Source organism: Malaclemys terrapin, chromosome 19 (genome assembly GCF_027887155.1).
Source record: "Malaclemys terrapin pileata isolate rMalTer1 chromosome 19, rMalTer1.hap1, whole genome shotgun sequence".
NCBI classification, from domain to species: Eukaryota; Metazoa; Chordata; order Testudines; family Emydidae; genus Malaclemys; species Malaclemys terrapin.
The window spans coordinates 21,468,329-21,489,961 of NC_071523.1; the positions used below are offsets into that span (position 1 = coordinate 21,468,329).

Consider the following 21,633-nt stretch of genomic DNA (forward strand, 5'->3'; position numbering starts at 1 on the left):
CTCATATCCATTCCATTAGGTGTGTGTGCGCGCCGCGTGCACGATCGTCGGAAGATTTTCTACCCTAGCAACACCGGCGGGTCGGCTGTGGAGCCCCCTAGAGTGGCGCCTTCATGGCGCTGAATATATACCCCAGCCGACCCGGCGCCCCCTCAGTTCCTTCTTGCCGGCTACTCCGACAGTGGGGACGGGGGGCGGGTTTGGAATGGATATGAGCAACACATCTCGAAGAACAACAGTTACAACGGTGAGTAACCGTCTTTTCTTCTTCGAGTGCTTGCTCATATCCATTCCATTAGGTGACTCCCAAGCCCAACTTAGGTGGTGGGGTCGGAGTGAGACATTGCCGTGTGCAAAACCGCTGATCCGAAGGCAGCATCGTCCCTGGACTGCTGCACTAGTGCATAGTGAGCTGTAAATGTGTGGACTGATGACCAAACCGCCGCTCTACAAATGTCCTGTATCGGAACATGTGCCAGGAAAGCAGTCGAGGAGGCTTGGGCCCTCGTGGAGTGAGCGGTGAGGTGCGGTGCTGAGACACCTGCCAGGTCATAGCAAGTCCGGATGCAAGACGTAATCCAGGAGGATAGGCGCTGTGAGGAGACCGGTGAGCCTTTCATTCGGTCGGCCACTGCAACGAAGAGCTGCGTCGTCTTTCTAAAGTGCTTTGTGCGGTCAATATAGAAGGCCAGGGCCCTTCGTACGTCCAGGGAATGCAAGCGTTGATCCTGGCGAGTGGCATGTGGTTTGGGATGAAAGACCGGGAGAAAGATGTCCTGGTTGATGTGAAAAGGAGAAACCACCTTAGGGAGAAAGGCAGGATGTGGACGAAGCTGCACTTTATCCTTATGGAAAACTGTATAAGGGGGCTCGGATGTCAGCGCCCTGAGTTCAGAAACGCGCCTTGCTGAGGTGATGGCTACGAGGAAGGCTGTCTTCCAGGATAGGTACAGAAGTGAACAGGTGGCCAGTGGCTCAAATGGAGGACCTGTGAGCTTGGAGAGAACCAGGTTGAGGTCCCACGTCGGGACGGGCTGACGTTGTTGTGGGTACATCCGGTCTAAGCCCTTGAGGAATCTAACGACCATCGGGTTAGAGAATACCGAGGACGCGAGTCCCCCTGGGTGAAAGGCCGATATAGCGGCCAGGTGAACCCTAATTGAAGATATCGCCAACCCCTGATGTTTTAGGGAGAGGAGATACTCCAAAATGAGAGGAATGGGTGCCTGCAACGGGGACGTGGCTCGTTGTTCGCACCAACAGGAGAACCGCTTCCACTTGGCCAGGTACGTGGTGCGTGTTGAGGGCTTCCTACTGCTCAGCAGAATCTGTTGGACAGAGTGCGAGCATTGCTGCTCTGCCTGGGTGAACCATGGAGCAGCCACGCTGTGAGGTGGAGTGATTGCAGGTCGGGGTGACGCAGCCGGCCGTGGTCCTGCGTGATGAGATCCGGATACAACGGAAGCGGGATCGGTGTCTGAACCGAGAGTTCCAACAGTGTGGTGTACCAATGTTGTCTCGGCCACGCTGGAGCGACCAGAATTACCTGTGCCTGGTCTCTGCGCAATTTGAGCAGTACCTTGTGGACCAGAGGAAACGGAGGGAAGGCGTAAAACAGGTGGTCTTTCCAGGGAAGGAGAAACGCATCCGAGAGGGAGCCCGGAGCTCGACCTTGTAGGGAGCAGAACACGTGGCACTTCCTGTTGTCTCGGGATGCAAACAGGTCTACCTGGGGAAACCCCCACCTCTGGAAGATGGAATGTATGATGTCCGGACGGATAGACCACTCGTGCGTCTGGAAGGACCTGCTGAGTCGGTCCGCTAGAGTGTTCTGGACTCCAGGGAGGAACGATGCCGTGAGGTGGATTGAGTGGGCGATGCAGAAGTCCCACAGGCGAATGGCCTCTTGGCATAGGATTGACGAACGTGCTCCTCCTTGCTTGTTGATGTAAAACATGGCCGTGGTGTTGTCGATGAGAACTAACACACATCGGCCACGTAGGAGGTTGAGAAATGCCTGGCACGCCAGGCGCACCGCCATCAGTTCCCGAACATTGATGTGCAGGGCTAGCTGGGATGCAGTCCACAGGCCCTGGGTATGGTGTTCGTTGAGATGGGCGCCCCAACCCAGAGATGAAGCGTCTGTGACCAGGTGCAGAGAGGGTTGTGGGGCGTGAAATGGCATCCCCTCGCAGACCACATTGTGATCTAGCCACCAGGTGAGGGAGGTCAGGACCGAGATCGGGACCGTGACCACCATGTTCAGGCTGTCCCGATGTGGACGGTATATTGAAGACACCCAGGTTTGAAGTGGGCGAAGCCGAAGTCTGGCATACCTGGTTACGTACGTGCAGGAAGCCATGTGGCCCAGCAGGGTAAGGCACGACCTCACCGTGGTAGTTGGGAACGCCTGGAGCCCTTGAATGAGGCTCATGATGGTGCCAAATCGGTTGTCTGGCAGGATGGCTTGTGCACGTCTGGAGTCTAGAACTGCGCCTATGAATTCTATTCTCTGGGTAGGTTCTAGAGTGGATTTGTCCTTGTTGAGTAGGATGCCCAACTCGTTGAATGTGTGCACTATTATGTGGACGTGAGCTTGAACTTGCTCCTTGGTGCGACCGCGTACCAGCCAGTCGTCTAGGTACGGGAACACCTGTATCCCTTGCCGACGAAGGTACGCTGCCACGACAGCCATACATTTCGTGAACACTCTTGGGGCCGAGGATAGGCCGAAGGGAAGGACTGCAAATTGGTAGTGCACCATGTTTACCACGAATCGCAGGAAGCGTCTGTGAGGTGGGTAAATTGAGATGTGAAAGTATGCGTCTTTCATGTCGAGGGCGGCGAACCAGTCTCCAGGATCGAGGGAAGGGATAATGGCCCCCAAAGAGACCATGCGGAACTTCAACTTTACTACGAATTTGTTGAGTCCGCGCAAGTCCAAGATGGGCCGCAGACCTCCTTTGGACTTGGGGATCAGGAAGTAACGGGAATAAAATCCCCTGCCCCTTAACTCTACTGGAACCTCCTCTATGGCCCCCATGGCCAGGAGCGTAGAAACCTCCTGAATAAGAAGTTGCTCGTGAGAAGGGTCCCTGAAGAGGGACGGGGAAGGGGGGTGGGAGGGGGGGATAGAAGAAAATTGGATAGCGTATCCCCTCTCCACCGTGCGGAGGACCCAACGGTCCGAAGTTATAAGGGACCAAGCACGGTGGAAGTGGGAGAGGCGATCCCGAAAGGAGGGGGTTGGATCCTGGGGGATGACTGGGGCGCCGTCCTCGACCGCACCTTCAAAAGTTCTGCCTGGGGCCTGAAGGTGGTCTAGGTGGCCCCTGGTTTTGGCCGGGTTGAGGGCCGGTCCACCTTCTTCTACCACCTCGCCCTCGCCCCCTGGCCGAGTCCTGTCTCTGACGAGGTGGGGGGGGGTAGAAGCGCTGAGGCTGCGGCCTAAATGGCCTGCGCTGAGGGCCCACAACATGCATCCCCAGGGAGCGCATGATTGTTCTCGAGTCCTTTAGGCTCTGCAGGCGAGAGTCCGTTTTGTCTGAGAACAATCCGTGTCCCTCAAAGGGGAGATCCTGTAGGGTTTGCTGCAGCTCCGGAGGCAAACCCGAGACCTGAAGCCAGGAGATCCTACGCATAGCGATACCCGAAGCCAGGGTCCTCGCAGCTGAGTCTGCTATGTCCAAGGAGGCCTGCAAGGAGGTCCGAGCCACCTTCTTGCCCTCCTCTACCATGGCTCCAAACTCTTCCCTGGACTCTTGGGGAATCAGCTCCTTAAACTTACCCATAGAGTTCCAGGAGTTGAAACTGTAGCGGCTCAGCAGCGCCTGCTGGTTCGCTGCTCTAAGTTGTAGCCCTCCGGCTGAGTAAACCTTACGGCCAAACAAATCGAGCCGCTTAGCCTCTTTTGATTTAGGCGCTGCAGCCTGCTGGCCGTGGCGCTCTCGTGCGTTCACTGATTCCACCACCAGTGAACACGGTTGGGGGTGGGTATACAAGTACCCATAGTCCTTAGACGGGACAAAGTATTTCCTTTCCACCCCTCTCGCTGTGGGTGGGATAGAGGCAGGAGTCTGCCATATCGTATCCGCATTCATTTGAATCGTGCGGATCAGGGGTAACGCTACCCTCGATGGGGCATCCGCTCCAAGGATATTCACGATCGGGTCGTGAACCTCCACTATCTCCTCCGCCTGCAGGTCCATATTACGGGCCATCCTGCGCAGAAGATCCTGGTGAGCCCGAAGATCTATTGGAGGCGGGCCTGTGCACGATGTGCCCGCCACTGCCTCATCGGGAGAAGAAGAGGAAGATGCCTGCGGTGGAACAGGATCCAAGGGCTGGTCCTGGTCTCCCTGTTCCTGGGCTGGAGCATCACCTGTGCCTGGGTCCAGGGTGTCAGGTGGTGCGGACCCAGAGGCCTCCATGCCCCCTGGCGGAGGCCGAGAGATGGTGGACTCCGGGGCCCCTCTGACGGAGTGACCGGAGCGAGAGGTCGACGCAATTGGAGCCCCTTGCGCCTGATGGTACGCCCACGGGGTCCAGAACGACCAGTGAGATGGGCCATGAGCAGGGTCCTCTGCTACCTCCTGCCAATGGCCTATGTCCTGCTCCTCGGCTTGACCCTGAGGGGGGTATGCCGATCTCGATACTTCCTCAGAGGAGCGGGACACCGATCTCGATGGCCATGGCGGTGCCGAGTGCGTCGAGACGAATCCCGTGGGATGCGGTGCCGCACGGTGCCGGTCCGGGGATGTTCTATCTCCACGCGGTGCCGGCGATCGGTGCCGGGACCGCGACCGGTGCCGATGACCTCGTCGGTGCCGGGAGTCGGATCTGGACCTCGACGAGGACCTGGAGTATGCCCGGTGCCGGGAGCGGCCTCTCGACGTCGAGCGTCGACCGTAGCGGTGCCGAGAGCTACGTCTCGACGTTGATCGGTGCCGACGATCATATCGGTGCCGAGACGTAGAGCGGTGCCGCGAAGAAGATCTTGGCCGCGAGTACGACCGGTGCCGAGATGATATTCGGTGCCGGGACTGCGAGCGGCGTGGGGACCTGCTTCGGGACCTGGAGCGGTGCCGAGGTTCCAGTCCTTGTGGAGGGCGCATCAAGGCCGGTTTCCCCCTCGACTGGACCGGGCGAGTCAGCGGTGCAGTCGGTGCCGGTGGTTGAGGCGGTGCCGGCTCCGTGAGAGCTATTAAGTCTCTCGCCGCCGCGAAGGTCTCTGGAGTCGACGGTAGGCACTGTATCACCGCCGGCCTCGGTGGAGACGCTATCTGCACCGGACTCAACGGCTTCGGTGCCGGAGTCGACGGTGCTGGAGGCACCTGTTTCCTTTGCTCCACCGGCGGACGCGGCTCTACCCCCGGCACTGGGGGAGCTGGCGTCTTCGGCACGGACGTCCCCGTTTTATGGGCTTTTTTATGCCCCGGGGATAATGATCGGCGCCGAGGCACTGCTTGCGGTGCCGACGAGGTCCGGTGCCGGGGAGGCTTGTCTGACGCCACTCGCGTGGTCGTCAAAGCCGGTGCTGCCGGTGCACTGCGCACCGAGGTGCTAGGCGCCGGGGTCTGGCCCGTAGAGGGAGTGTCCGGGCTAAGTGCCGCCTCCATCAGGAGTTGCCTGAGCCGAAAGTCCCGCTCCTTCTTGGTCCTTGGTCTGAAGGCCTTACAGATCTTGCACTTATCTGTTTGGTGGGACTCTCCCAGGCACTTCAGACAGGAGTCGTGCGGGTCGCTCGTGGGCATAGGCTTCGCGCAGGAGGCGCACTGCTTGAAGCCGGGAGCGTTGGGCATGAGCCCGGCCCCGCGGCCGGGGAAGAAAGGGGGAGACGACCCCCTTAATCCCCTGAGCTACTTAGAACAACTATAACAACTTTTTTAAAAACTATTTAACTATTTAACTATAAACACTATAACTATAACTGCTAATAACCAACAAAGCTAGGGAGAGTGGAGAACAGCTAAGCAGCGCTCCACAGTTCCAACGACCGTCAGGGGCGGTAAGAAGGAACTGAGGGGGCGCCGGGTCGGCTGGGGTATATATTCAGCGCCATGAAGGCGCCACTCTAGGGGGCTCCACAGCCGACCCGCCGGTGTTGCTAGGGTAGAAAATCTTCCGACGATCGTGCACGCGGCGCGCACACACACCTAATGGAATGGATATGAGCAAGCACTCGAAGAAGAACCTCTCTTGCTCCTGGACTGAAACAGAGATACTTGCCACAGTGCTGGCACACATGATACAGACTAGACAAGGAACAGGTTTCTTGAAGGGAAGGATGCTCACTGTCAGCATGGGGAAATCATTTAACCTGATCCAATGTGCTTCTGAAAGGTCAATAGTTGTTGCTGTCTCGTGTCTCCTACTGCACCCTCAAAAACAAATTCTGACAGAGTCACAGCACTGATTGGGCAGGTTTATTTCAAGACTGGGTTGGGTTCACTCAGTCCACTCAGAGGATCAGACATGTTAGAGGAATCTCTAAGAGATTTTCACATAGGGTCAAAAACTCAGCTGGCAATCAATTAGCATAGCTCCAGTAAAGCCAACAGAGAACAGAGCTATGACCTATTATCCAGCCCTAGCCTTAGAGGGAGTAAGCATAGGCGGTTACAGTTGTCATACCCTGGGAGCAAGGGGGCTGGGTGCACATTCTAACCATTGATTTTAGCTGCTTCAGTTCCACAAACTCTGCTCTGAGCTGCCATAATTTGCTATTAGATGGAACCTGGTACTTAGACATTGCATGGTGCAGTGACAGAGATGACATCTCGGCGCTAAGGAGCACGCAAATGTCTGCAGTTAGAGGTGTCAAGACTCTTCCCTTGAGTGTTAGATCAACAAACTCCCAATGGTGAAAACTCAACCCTGGCTCCTCTCACCAGCCCCTGCTGCACAGGCAAAGTCTGGATAAAAAGATGGGCCACGCATCATGACCTGCAGGTCAAAGCCAAGCCCTCTCAGACCAACAGGGAACAGTCAGGGTCCTTCCAATGAGAATGCCACGAGCCTCTAGCCCCCTTCAATTCTAATATTCCAGTCGGCCGATGGTCCCTAAAGTCACAACAGCACAAAGAGAAAGCTGGGCTCTTCAACAACGGAGCCCAGATCCTGTATGCTTTATAGACCAAAGTCAACGCTGTGAGTGATTAATTACCGTTATTACAGTAGTGCCCAAACTTGATAGGTGCTGCTTAGACAGATGAGAGACAGCTCTCCAAAGAGCTTATCTCAAAAACCAAAACTCGAACAGAAGGTAAGGGAAAGGGATGTATCATTCCAACAGGGCAATCAGTACAGGGACAGGCACATGCCATGTTCGTTTCATGAAAAAAATTAACGTCAGACTCGTTTCCTTGCAGCACCAAACTGGAAGCCAGCGCTGTCTACGTGAAGTGTTCCATACAGCTCAGCACTGAGTGAGCAGGTGGACATGTTCTGTAGTAGCCAAAGTTCGCAAAGTGGTTTTGAAAGGTAGCCCCACGTACAGCATATTGCAGAAATTCAGACTTTACGTCAGAGAGAGATGGACTGTGGTGGCAAAGTCCTTATCTCAGAGAAGTGACCCAACTTCCAGGCATGGAGAAACTATAAAGAGGCAGTTCAGGCCACTGCCACTACCTGCCATACCATATGAAACCAGGGTTTCAAGAGACATACTGTTCCTATCAAATCCTCTGATAGGTTTCCCTAAATACCAACATCACATCTATGATACAGAAAGTCAGAAGACAGGGTTTCCAGGTTCTCTGTAGCTCTTGGAGACTTCCACAGTATCTCTTTGTTGGGCACTAAGACAAATTCAATCCTCGGGTAAGAGGGAGCAAATCTATTAACATGAATGGTGCTGCAGTGCCCCTTACAGCAGGTTTGAATTCAGCCAACTGCTTTTATTGACCTGGAGCCACTGCAGGGCCACTGATGTTCTCCATTTTAAGCACTGGGCAGCAACATGTGAAGAGAAGGCAATTGCTATAGTTCTGAAGGTCTCTCTAACCAGATGGGAATGTCCCCTTTGGGAACTCCAGCTAGATTGTTCATGGAGCGACAATATGCCAAAGGGATGAGGCAGCAAAAAGAAAGAATAAAAAACATTAACTAGCCCTGACCCTGGCCTGATGATGTACATTAGAGACCTCTAACAGCTCGCTATTTGAACTAGATATGCTTCAAGGAATTCTGTCCCAGGAGGTGGCTACGAAACAGAACAAAGGAAACAAGACTTGTGTGTTCACGCAGGCATTCTTTCCATCTGAATTTACAGAAATTTTCCACTACGTCCAAACTGCTAATTGAACTGGAAAAGCCTGGGTTTTGGGAGACAGCTTCTCTCCACTCAGGGATGAGGAGATTTGACCCACATTTTCTCCTGTAAATGGCTTAAAAGCTATTTAATGAAATTTAACCTTTTGGTTTTTTAAACATTCCTATACAATTTCAGCACCTTAGGGAAAGGAAGTGTTTTTCTTTATATTTCAGATTTTAAACCAACTGAAGCCAGAAGCAGAGCAAGTGATCTGTATACCAAGTTTACATTTTGTAGCTTCATGCATTTCCCTTAAGGAAACACATTACAAAAACAGAGTGTGGAGTAAAAGTGATCTCTGAAAGAGCCATGATACAGTAGTAGGTAAAACAAAGGAAATGCCCAAGATGGGGTTGAGATTAAAGGTAACATTTTCTAAAAAGGGGCATTTTTCTTTAATCATAAGAGTGTGTCCAAAAGCACTTGGCCTAACTCTGGAAGCAAAACTCCCCTCGACTTAAACAGAAGCCCCTTCAGTCCTGTAAGCTTAGGCCTGGGTTTGTGGGAGGTTAAATAAGAGCTTCTTCTCATTTTCATGAGAATCCTGAGGGTGCTGCTGACTGGATGGGTCATGCCCTACACATGAAACCCTTGAGTTAGGGAGAGGGAAAGATAGCCAGTTGGCAACTTGGAGGTGTTTTATACTTTGTTATTTAAGGACATTACTCAATGAAGGAAGCTACAGTAAAAGTCCTCATTTCCATTCTGATTTGACACATCAATTTACTAAAATCCAAGAAACTGCATGTTCAGTTGGCATCAGCAAAACACAATGCACCACCTAAAAAGGTTAATTTGAACACATTTTGGAGAGAGAGATGGAATATTCGGCCACATCCATTCAGATGCAGAAGTGTACGTTAAGATAAGAACATAAAAAGGGCCATACTGGGTTAGTCCAATGGTCCATCTAGCTCAGTATCCTGTCTCCCAACAGTGGCTGATACCAAATGCTTCAGAGGGAATGAACAGAACAGGACAATTATCCAGCGATCCATCCCGTTGCTCAGTCCCAGCTTCTGGCAGTCAGAGGTTTAGGGACACCCAGAGCAGGGGGCTGCATCCCTGACCATCCCTAGCCATTGATGGACCTATCCTCCAGGAACTTATTTAATTCTTCTTTGAACCCACATACATGTTTGGCCTTTACAATGTTCACTAGCAACAAGTTTCACATGTTGACTGTGCATTATGTGAAATACTTCCTTACATCTGTTTTAAATCTGCTGCCTATTAATTTCACTGGATGACCCCTGGTTCTTGTGTTAGGGAACTGTTATTTATCCCTTCACATATCAGCTTTCTCCACACCAGTCATGGTTTTATAGACCTCCACTATACCCCCCTGTATCATCTCTTTTCTAAGCTGAACAGTCCCAGTCTTTTTCATCTCTCCTCATATGAAAGCTGAGCAGGGCCGCCCGAGGGGGATGGGGGGGCAAGTGGGGCAATTTGCCGCAGGGGCCCCCACAAGAGTTTTTGGGGCCCCTGGAGCAGGGTCCTTCACTCGCTCCAGGGGCCCTGGAAAAAACTCTCGTGGGGCCCGGGCCCCTGGAGCTTCTTCCGCTCCAGGTCTTCGGCGGCAATTCGGCAGCAGGGGGTCCTTCCGCTCCGGGACCCGCCGCCGAAGCGCCCTGAAGACCCGCGGCGGGGGGTCCTTCTGCCCTGGGACCTGCCGCTGAAGTGCGAGGCCCCCTGAATCCTCTGGGCGGCCCTGCAGCTGAGTAATTTAATAGCAGAACTTTTAAGACAGCACTTTGTACAAAAGTTCTATGGGGCATTAGGGATTAAAAAAAGTTTTATTCGTTTTCAGGAAAGTTATTTCAAATGACTGTAGTTAACATTTAATTGTATATAAGTCATAATTGATCATGATGTACAGAATTTACATACACAGAGCTAGTAGCCTAACCGGGCTATGAACGAGGTATGTTTAGCACCATTAAATGAACATTTAGAAGTTCTCTCTCTCAGAAACCGGTACACGGCATACTAAGATCACAGATATGGAGAGGCCTCATAGCCTATAGCTTCACACATTATAAATACCAGTTGGGATTCATGCACATCTGGCAAGAGGATAATGGGCTGCAGTTATTGCTATTTCTCTGTAGACCAGCACAGTCCATGTCATAAGCTGATATTCGGTATCTTTAATATGACAGCACTGTAGGATGCTGCTGCTACACTGATCTGATGTACTTCGAGAGGATATTGGGTCACATTAATTCCCCCCACAGAAGTGGCCCATGCACTCTAAGCACTAACCTCAATGGTCAGATGATCTCATTCCTTCACATTCAAGGGAGCTGGCTTCCTGCTGCCACTTAGGCACAGTAATAGCTCAGAGAAGGAAACCAACACCACAAACTACTTTGTATTATGACCTTTGCCAAATGGACTAAAAGCTAGGCCAGGTCCCTTCATTTTTTTGGTCATTTGTGAAAAAAAAAAAACACACTAGGGATTGTTTTTTTTGCCCCCACTTCTCTGCGAGCAACAAGACCCCTAAAAAAAACATTGGCAGAAAGTCTTATGTAGGCACACCACCTTGGAAGATGTTGCACTGGCTTGTGACAGCAACCTCACCTTTCCATTTGCATTACTGCTCCCATCCACAGAGACACGATAGAACAGGCTCTATAAAATAGCTTTATTCCAAGCAATCTGACTCGCCATTTGGTAGGGGAGAACTTGTAGGTGAGCCACTCATTGGTAATGGCATTTTCTTTGTGACCGGAAAGGCCCTATCTAAATTAGGGTCTCAAACAACTCTGGGCAGACTTTGATAGACACACTCATTCGTTAGACCAAATCCCCAAGTCTTTACTCAGGCGATGGAGTTTGGATTTCAGAAATGAGTAAGGACTTCATAATGTAGACTCTACCGGTGGTAGTTAGGACTTTAATTTTATTAGTTTTTAAAACAAAGATTTGTTAGAGTTTGTGTCTCCAAAATTACTTTCCTGCACTGAAAACAGTCTGTGTCCAAAGCCGCTCCTAATGGAGGAATAATCCTATTACAATCCTGATTTTTAAATTAATTGCTTGAGAAAGTTCCTTACTCTATTGACGTTCGTATTCATAAAGAATTCCTCTCAAAACCCCAGCACGTTGCACTGTGTAAGTTCAGTCTGAAGGCATCTGCAAACTTTCCCTGGGATGTAACTAGCCAAATCATACTCTAATGACAGGAGTTTACTGGCTATTGCATATTCCTTTCCACTCATTTTTAAAACACAACATTGGGTTTATCTGCATTGTTGTTATTGCAGGATATTTTAAACTCATTTTGGCTAGAACCCTAGAAACATCCTGTCTCTCCTGAGCAGCTGGATAAAATTTGCAATGGATGGAATATTTTCTAACAAGAACAATCACATTAAATTTACCAACTGCACTCTATACTTTCTAAAATGGTTGTAAAAATCAAGGCTACTAGAAAAAAGATTTTGATTTCATTACTTGTTTAGGAATGTGCAGTTTCTCTGCTCAATGAGGGAACTGTATAATTATAGATTAATGCTGACATTAATCATGCCTCTCTGAGCTGGAATTTTGAGAAGCTGGTATTTCAGAGGTTATGTAATGTTCTGAAATGCACTACCAGCTCAGACCTGAAGAAGAGCTCTCGAAAGCTTGTCCCTCTCACCAACAGGAGTTGGTCCAGTAGAAGATATTACCCCACCCACCTGGTCTCTCTACCAGCTGAGAGTAAGACATGAAGGGCTCACGACCAACACTTGTACACATGGTAAAGAAACTGGATCCCTCCAACTTTGGGATTCCATTTCACTTACAAACCAAGAATAACATAGGCCAACTACTTTAACAAACGAGCTAACAATAAGATTGGGAAGCTTAAACTCATAACTTTGCTAGACACTAAAAATCGTGCTCTTAATAAAAACACTGGATTTATTGCATATTACAACAATAACCTGCTAGCCCCCCCCTTCTTGTCCGTGGCTGCAGGGTTAACAGGCCACTTCACCTGAACGACCCCTTAGAATGTGTGTTAACTAGTCATGCTAAACAATCTGTTCCACTTTGCACTTAGCTGTGATTCTGGGAGTACCTTTCCCAGACCGGAAGAAGAGCTCCAAGTGGCTCACAAGCCTGTCTCGTTCATCAACAGAAGCTGGTCCAATACAAGATTGTATCTTACCCACTGCTACAAATTAATGGTGCAAATATCCAATATTTATTTACAATGTAACAGAAGGCAGAATTTCACCTACTCCCTTCAGCATGAAAAAATTACAACCTGGTGTGGGGGTGGACAGTCAGTGAGCTTAAACAGTTTTACGTCAGCAAATCAGATTTTGGTAAAAATGTGTGTCCTGAAGTGACAACTGAAAATCTCTGCTATCCCAAACAATAACAAAGTCTGCAGCTTGGGGGGCCTGGTCACAGAGAGGCCTTGACAGCCTGTGCAGCAATTTAGAATATCCAGGGTTTTCAATTTTAGACAGCAAAGATGAGTGTTAGGCAGACAGAATTTCACTGATCCTGACTGAATACGTATTTCATGGTGCATTTAGCAGTGTCATTTATTTAGGTAATTTGTAACAAAGCTGCACAAAATGTTAGGCTTTCGTTTCCTTTAATTTAGCACTGGCAGCGAGTACCTGCTGTGTGCAATATGGGAACTGAACTGTATGAACTAAATGTTAAGTCATCTAGGGAGCCAATACCAAGCTCAGTGCTCACAACCAGCCTCAGACATTCTGCTTGCTTCTATGCCCGTGTGCGCTGTTCCATTCAAGCGGATTGGGTTGCATGAACATAAATGAGAGGGAAACTGGCCCATTTAGCCTTTTTCTGGGGTATGCTTTCATCTCAGAGCAAGAAATGCTACAAGCATGACTCTGCACACCGCAAGATGGAAACAACTTTATAAATACGTATGTAAACAAGTGCCCAAAGGTGTGGGGGCTGCCTGAACAGGACACCCCCAGAGCTCTGCCTCCAGCACCCACATCCCTAGTACTGGAACTCGCATACAGAAGTATTTTGGGGTGGTTGGGAGATTGGGTTTCCGAGAAAACCCACCAGGAACAAGAGACGCAAGTTGATTTGGTAAAGATGGTTAATGAAGTTCTCTTTTCTCAAGGAGATGAAATATATACACCTCTACCCCGATAGAACGCTGTCCTCGGGAGCCAAAAAATCTTACCGCGTTATAGGTGAAACCGTGTTATATCGAACTTGCTTTGATCCACTGGAGTGCGCAGCTCCCCCCCCCCCCCCCCCAAAGCACTGCTTTACCGCGTTGTATCCGAATTCGTGTTATATCGGGTCGCTTTATGTCAGGGTAGAGGTGTATTGTCTGCCTGAAAGCACGTCTATGAACTGCTTTTATCTGACAAGTAGTCTAAATGACCTGTACCGCTCCTTGTGACAAGAACGCCATCCCTATGCATGCATGTGTATATTCCCTATTTTGGCCTTGGAAGCCAATGGAGTGGAATAATATTTCAAGATGAAGATTTCGGCTCAGCTTTACCAAATCAAATCCACTGGGACCAGTCTAGCAGGTAGGGCCCAGCACCAGACTGATTTCTCCAACCCAGTCTCTGTCTCGGTTTCGTTTCTCCGGCCACAGACTGGGCTTCCCCTTCACTTGGCTCCCTAGTGACCAGACACAGGTGTCATGACGGGGCTTAAATAAAACACCACTAAAGTCAGAATCATCTAATGAGAGGCTTATCCCCTTATGCTTAGGACTGGTCCTTTACCTTTTTGGAGCTTCTCATGGAAGTTAATGGCATCCACAGAAGCTGTGACAATGTTGGTCTTACAGTGGCGAGCAGCTACAATTCCAGCTACCTCGTCCATTAACTTCATAGTAACACCTGCAAGGGGAAAAATTACAGATTAGTGATCAAACCGAATGCAGGGTGACTTTCCTAGACCGAAGTTTCTTCTGAAAAACAACAGCAAGATACACTTCAAAGAGGACAAATTGTAAATGAAGAGTTGGCTACTACAATGTTTCCTGCACTCCGAACAGGCATTCACTCTACCCCCATTCTGCAGGAAGCTAAACTCAGAGTAGAGGGAGTCTCTCTGGGAACACGAAGGGCAGCAGACTGCTGTCTCCATTGAGATGCTGGAAACAGCTGACCAGGGTTTGGTCTGGTCTCAGAAGTAACCGACTGGCATGGCCCCTGCCTACAGGCACTTACAATTTAAGTGTAGCATGATGCAATGTGTATGGTTGACAAACCCTAGAAAGGATGGATTGACAAGGAATCGGGAGAACAGGAATACTCCCCCACAGCCAACCAGCCTGAAGGCACAGGTACTTTATAACAAACATCTATAAACTGAATCACAGACCCCTTTATTGCAGGCATCCCACAAGGCATGACTGTTCAAGAGGGATTCAGATGAAAGGAAGGTAATGGGTTTGTGGAGCAGGTCAGCAAGGGCATTCCATAGCTGGTTATACTCTGCACGCAGGGCACGTCTGCACTAAAAACTTAAGTCGACCTATGTTAGGTCGACTTACAGCCAGCACAGTAATTACTGCGTGGTTCATGTCCACACTGCCCTGTCGGTGGTGCACTTCCATTGACAGAGGGGCAGTGTGGGGGCTGCCCTGAGGCTCCTGGCTTCCTGCCCCCGGCCAAGGTTCTCAGCTCCCCTCCCCGCGAGCCTGGCAGCTGCCCAGCAGGGAGCAGAGAGGGGCAGCCATGCTGCCGGCCAGGAGCCTAGGTGCAGCCGGGTTCCCGGAGGGGAACGGGGAGCTGGGAGCCCGGGCAGCGGCCTGGCTGAGAGGGGGAGGTAGGCCCCTGGGGGCAGACTGGCTCTAGCTGGAGCCCCTGCCCCACCGGGCTCTGTCATCAATTTCACAACTCTAGTATGGAGCCGTGACATTGACAAGAATGACAGCCAACAGTTAATGTGTCTACCTGGACACTGCATCGCCCCATTACATCGACATAAACCCTACGCCTCTCGTGGAGGTGGAGTTATGTCGGTGTAGTAGGGCGCTTACATCGGAGGGAGCAAAGCTGCAGTGTGGACACTGACATAATTAGGTTGAAGTAAGTTGCCTTACGTCAACCTAACGCTGTAATGCAGACCAAGCCTTAGACTTCATTACTAAGCAGTTCAAGCTTTAAAGTCTCATGTGGCATCATTGTATACTGCTCCCCAGCTATCAGAAATCTAATAACATGTAAAGAACACATTCCCTACTGCCTCTCACGGGCTGAAGGATTGTTCATTACACTAGCAAAACACAAGTGAAGGAACCGCTGATCGTCTGCCTGTCTACTCAATGTTTAACCATTACAGACACCTTATTACGTAGCCTTTTGGCCTGACAACAAGGCTTATAACAACATCACATATTGTGTTTGAAAAGAACAGAGATGCAAAAGAGACCCCACCTTGCTAATGGATTACAGTTTATTTTATTAATTCAACTTGTATCACATGTGACCTGTTTGGCTCCATTCTGTGGTGATAAAGGGACACCAACACCCAGCTTCTCCAAGCACTGCTCATATGTATGCACACACCAGGGATATTCAGAAGCAAATGGTCTGTGCTACAAGGACATATCGTCTTTAAATCGTAAATTGCAGGTTTCATACCCATCAATTGCTAAAGCTACTGTAGCGGTTTTGTTAAAAGAAGCACTGAGGCAAAGCGTCCTGAAATGTATTTAGCACAGTCTTCAATCAAAGGTAACCTGCACTTCACCTCAAAAGCTCTTATTCCCACTATACCCAGTGGATGTGAAAATGAAACTATCAACCTATTTATCTGCAAGTTGGGTAATTTATGTCTTTTACTTCATGTTTTCACACAATCAGATGACAGATTCATGACCCAGTTGTACAGTACTATAAAGAACAGGCAGAGAATTTTTTTCAGGTACTCCAAGCTGAACCTTCAAGTCACTGCAGGCAGAATAACCATGTAAAGCAAATGACAGACAAAGATGGACTAGTAGCCACAGAGGATCTTTGTCGCAGGTATTTTGTGAGAGTCAGCACTGTGCTACATGCTCATTTGGGGACAAATCTACAAACGAACTGGAAGCTTACGGGGGTGACCCTTTTGCCAGACCAATTACATGGCGACATACAGCAGCTGTGCTCTGCTTTGGACACTGACACACTTGTATCCTCTGACTCTGGGGACAGAGGAGAAGGAATTATTTGTATTCCAGTGGGACCCCTGATCCCATTGTGCTAGGCCCTGTAGAAACACCCCCGCCCCCGGAGATCTCCTGACCTGAAACACTTGCTATATTACAACTGAACGGTTTGTGATGATAGAATAGAACAGCTCGCAATGCACAACTGTCTGAAGTGCAAATTCCCCTAACCTTATACGGAATTCAGCTGAACAACTCCGTTTTCTGCTGCCCAGCGTATACTAACAGAGAGGGAAATAAAGTAATGAAGTAAAATGAACTGTACCTTTTCAGGCATCACCCCACCCCCAATCCCAGTGCTCCACATGCTCGGCTCTAGGACATTTCTTCCTTCCTGCAGGCGCTGTCTGCTCTGCAACCACTTACAGTCTTTCCAGATGCTCGTGCTTAAAATAAATGGTTCCCAATGGGTTTCTACCAAAATTCCATTCCTGCTCATTCCATTCCATCAAGCACATTCCTTCCACTAGAAAGCTTTTCAGACACCACGCGCCCAGGAAAGGCCTAACAGCGTTTCCACTAACAGAGGGTTGCCACGGTGGCTGAGACTCCTGCACATTGAAGGAGTTACAGAACCAAGCTCTGGGGCACCAAGTTCAGGTCCTAAGTCTCTTTTAACCTCCTTCCCCTGAGCCTCAATTCCCCATCGGTAACATGAGGATAATACCACCCCCTCACCTCAAGGCGGTGTTGTGAAGGTAAGTGTTTGCCAAGAACTCAGATACTAGAGCGAGGAGTGCCATACAAAAACCCTTGACGAAACTGATCATTCTGACTTCAGAGCAGGGCTTGAATATTATGCAATAAATAAGGTGCACACACTGACTCACGAGGATAAAACAAGATACTGAATAGCTGCTCACTGAGTAAGCGCCATCCACCCTGTGCACTTAGTGAGGCAGGGGCCTGTGGCAATAATATGGGATGACGTCATTTAGGAGGGTAGCATAATGAATATGCACAAGGGGGCTAAATTAAGGTTGCACAGGCAACCTTAATTCTTGCATCTCCTCAGTTTTGAGTGCTTGATTGTGCAAGCTTAATACGGTTCTTTTAACAGTTTTTGCATCTGATTTTGTCGATTTTTAAAAAAAAGCAAACTGAAAAAACAAATTCCTTCATGTGGAATCATACTGACCCCCATAGGCGCTGACTTTTGGTTTTGCCAGTGGGTGCTTTTGAAGAGGTGTGTGTTGGGGGGAAGCTATTTTCAGCATATTTATATACTACATTCAATAACTAGAATATGAAAGTATGTTTATCATTGAGATCTTTATTTTAATAATGATTCAATTGTTATGAACTACATAACTACATTCTCCTGATTTACAGTATATTAAAATCAGTGCAATCACCTAAAAGCGGTCTTCACTAACAACCCAGTTGAAAGACATTATGTCTCACTGTAGCTTTCTGGATGAAACTGTCAGCAATCGTATTTATGTGTATTTCTTATGCAATCTTATTTCCCTGGTATTGTTTTGATGCACGTTAAGGACAGCTACATTATTCAGTTGCATCTGTCCCACTGATGACTGGAGATAGTTTTAAAGTCTTCTGAAGCTGGAGAATGAGTTCAGGAGGATACAGGCATAGGGAGAAGATTCTTATAGATCTGCAGTATTCCAGAAACATAGTGCTTCCAAAGTACTGCAAATTACTCCAGGATCTCTTTCTTGATGGTTAACAGCTAATTTAGGCACCACCACTTTGTATAGATAGTTGGGATTATATTTTGCCATGTGCATTACTTTGCATTTAACACTGAATTTCATTTGCCATTTTGTTGCCAAGTCACCCAGTTTTGTGAAAACCCTTTGTAATTCTTTGCAGTCTGTTTTGGACTTAACTATTTTGAGCAATTTTGTATCATCTGCAAACTTCTTCTGAAGCTGGAGAATGAGTTCAGGAGGATACAGGCATAGGGAGAAGATTCTTATAGATCTGCAGTATTCCAGAAACATAGTGCTTCCAAAGTACTGCAAATTACTCCAGGATCTCTTTCTTGATGGTTAACAGCTAATTTAGGCACCACCACTTTGTATAGATAGTTGGGATTATATTTTGCCATGTGCATTACTTTGCATTTAACACTGAATTTCATTTGCCATTTTGTTGCCAAGTCACCCAGTTTTGTGAAAACCCTTTGTAATTCTTTGCAGTCTGTTTTGGACTTAACTATTTTGAGCAATTTTGTATCATCTGCAAACTTTCCCACCTCACTGTTTACTCCTTTTGCAGATCGTTTCTGAATATGTTGACAGCACTGGTCCAAAACCAGTACAACCCGCTCGGGAGATACCACTATTTACTTCTCTCCGTTCTGAAAATGGACCATTTATTCCTACGCGTTTTTTCCTATCTTTTAACTGGAGTGCCTGGGAATGCTTTCAGGATCATCGAACAATCCTTAATTTAATAACAATCCCTTTGTTATCTTAATCACCCTGCCTCTGTTTATAAACACAGTCCCTGCCCCAAGGCAGCAGCTACAGCACAGAACTTAGCAGATACCACACAAGCTCTGACTCCTGGGTGCTGAGCACCCATTATTTTTTTTTCCCCGTGGGTGTTTGAGCCCCAGAGCACCCACGGAGTTGGCACCTATGCTGACACCCACATGGTTCATTAGCAGGGTTGGAACCTTTAGATCCACTGCACAGACCTCTGCTACCTGAACTGAGCAACTGATAGCAGTAGTAGGCTGTCGCCCTCTTGTGTACTAGCACTACTGGGAGATGAGACACTCAGGAATTTTGGGTTCCATGCCAGGCTCTAGTGGGGAATGTGCTCTAGGACACAGACTTCTGCCCTTTCCTGCCAAGCTTGATCCCTCCCGCACCCTCTCTTCAGTCTCTTCCCCACCCCCAGCTCCTTGCGCCAGTCCTATTCTCCTTGCCTACCCAGTCCCAGTCCTCCACTACCAGCTCCTGGTCCAATCTGTCTCCCCTCCCCTCTAATCCAACACTTCCTCCCAGGCTCCTCATTCACTCAGTATCTGCTAACCACATCCCTGGCTCCTCCTTTCTGGCTCCTTGCCTCGGTCTCTTTGCCCAGCCAGTCCCAGTTCTCCCCCAACTCATGGGGGGGGGGGGAAAAGGGAGGGGGACACATTCAGCCTGGGGCACACACAGGGCATGCCAAATTTCAGCTCAAACAGCTACAGTTTGCCAAAAAGTTACAAGCACCTGAAAACACGGAAGGTATCAGAAACCTGCTAAAGGAAAAGCTGTTGGCACCCTAACTGTACTAACAATGCAGCAGTTACGACATTTCCTACAACCCACTTGCCACAGATGAAGGCATTTAAAGCATGTTCCCCTTCTTTTGACATCAATATTACTTTAGCACTAGTTTCTCAGACCATTCATTCTACATAGCTGTCTGGATGTCTGGTGAAGGGAACTGATCTTTCGTGTATAAGCAAAGCTGTTTTATACAGGCAGCATTTATCATATCCTACTGTATGTCAGATGTTATAAATAGCCTAAAGATTCACTAACACAAGGAAAGTCTGCCACGTACAGTTTATTAAATATATCATTTTATGCCACTGGGATTTAGCCCTGCTTGGCCCAAAGCAGAGCACATTGTAAGATTCCACTGACAGACTAAATGTTACTAAAAATAGCACAGCAGTGCAAGCATACGAAAACCGTGACATGCTTTCCAGCTCCTTTTACTGCTTCAAAGAACAGGATGTGAGCTATAAAGTAACAAAATTGCATTTTCCTTCAAACAATAGTTTTTCTACGAACTATGGACAGTTCAGGGAGTAACTTGGAGGTTTAACACCTTTATTTTCCCACCTTGGTATCTGCAAGCTTCTCAGCAGGGCTGCTGGAACAATTTGTAGAGTGGGGGGGGGGGGGCTGAAAGCCATTGAACCTGTAAATCCTGTATATAATGGAAATCCCTTTAAGCCAAAGGATGCAGCAGCTCCCCGAGCTCCAGCACCTATTAATCCACGTTCCTGACAGCATTGTGGGGACCTTTGACAAAGTGGGGAGCAGAAGTATTTGTGCCTTGTGCATGGCTTTAACCCTCAGTATCTCGGATTAAGCACTAGACCAAGATTCAGAGAGAAGCACAGAATTTACTGTACGCACTGCTGTGTGAACTGTAAGTGTGCATATCGCTGTATATGTTTTAATCTGTTTTCCTATTTCGTTATGCATATTTGTAGAATGCTTTGGGATCCTGAAGGACGGAAGAGGATGTGTACAGCTACACAAAGCCGCACATGAATTCCACACATTATCCTGGGACTGCTCATAGAGCAGACAAAGATTTCCTCCCAACGCCAATATTCTTCTGCCCCAAAATCTCTCTGCACTTTGGATTATGGAACCAGAAACCTAATATTGTATTCCCCACCCCCCCACCCCTTTCATACAAGCAAAATCCAGAAAGGTACTAAACTACTTGCATCTCAAAGTTCTCTGCATTTGCCCGAAGTGGGAGAGCTCTCCTTTTACATCCCAATTCAATTACATTCTCCAGGCCCACTGCTCCCATTACAACTGTCAAACCGAGTTAGAGCAGAAAATGCCACATCAAGAAACCAAGACTTAAAGACAATATTTATTCTTATAAAATAACCAATCCCTCACTATGTGTCACATCTTCATTCTGGATCTTTGGCTTATGCTGCCCCCTCTATCAGTGCCAGAGTAACGGTAGGTTGAGGGGTGTAGGCTGGATGTTACCTACACTTTTGTCCACTGCAGTTAGTATTGATCTGACCTTTTACGTTGTATTTGGGAACTCTCTGATCTACTTTCCCTTTCTGTACACACCTCTTTCCAGGTTCAGACTGTAAATAAATATAAATATAAATAAATTAATGGAGATATCCTATCTCCTAGAACTGGAAGGGACCTTGAAAGGTCATCGAGTCCAGCCCCCTGCCTTCACTAGCAGGACCAAGTACTGATTTTGCCCGAGATCCCTAAGTGACCCCCTCAAGGATTGAACTCACAACCCTGGGTTTAGCAGGCCAATGCTCAAACCACTGAGCTATATCCCTAACCCTTGCTGTTTTCTTATTGCTCAGACAATGGATGCTGCCAACCAGGGAAACATTACTTCAGCAAATTACAGTAATTTCATGTTCTGTATTTATAATCTGAGATTTGCA

General features: G+C 48.4%; 1 protein-coding gene across 4 annotated transcripts in view; it reads right to left on the reverse strand.

Moving 5' to 3' along the window:
* ACOT7 (acyl-CoA thioesterase 7) overlaps positions 1-21,633 on the reverse strand; it is a 105,654-nt gene that overhangs the window by 24,209 nt on the left and 59,812 nt on the right. For all 4 annotated transcript variants that reach the window (XM_054009441.1, XM_054009440.1, XM_054009442.1 and 1 more), the window contains one exon: positions 14,056-14,172. In XM_054009441.1, coding sequence (XP_053865416.1) covers positions 14,056-14,172 — 117 coding nt within the window. The remainder of the gene's footprint in view (positions 1-14,055; positions 14,173-21,633) is intronic.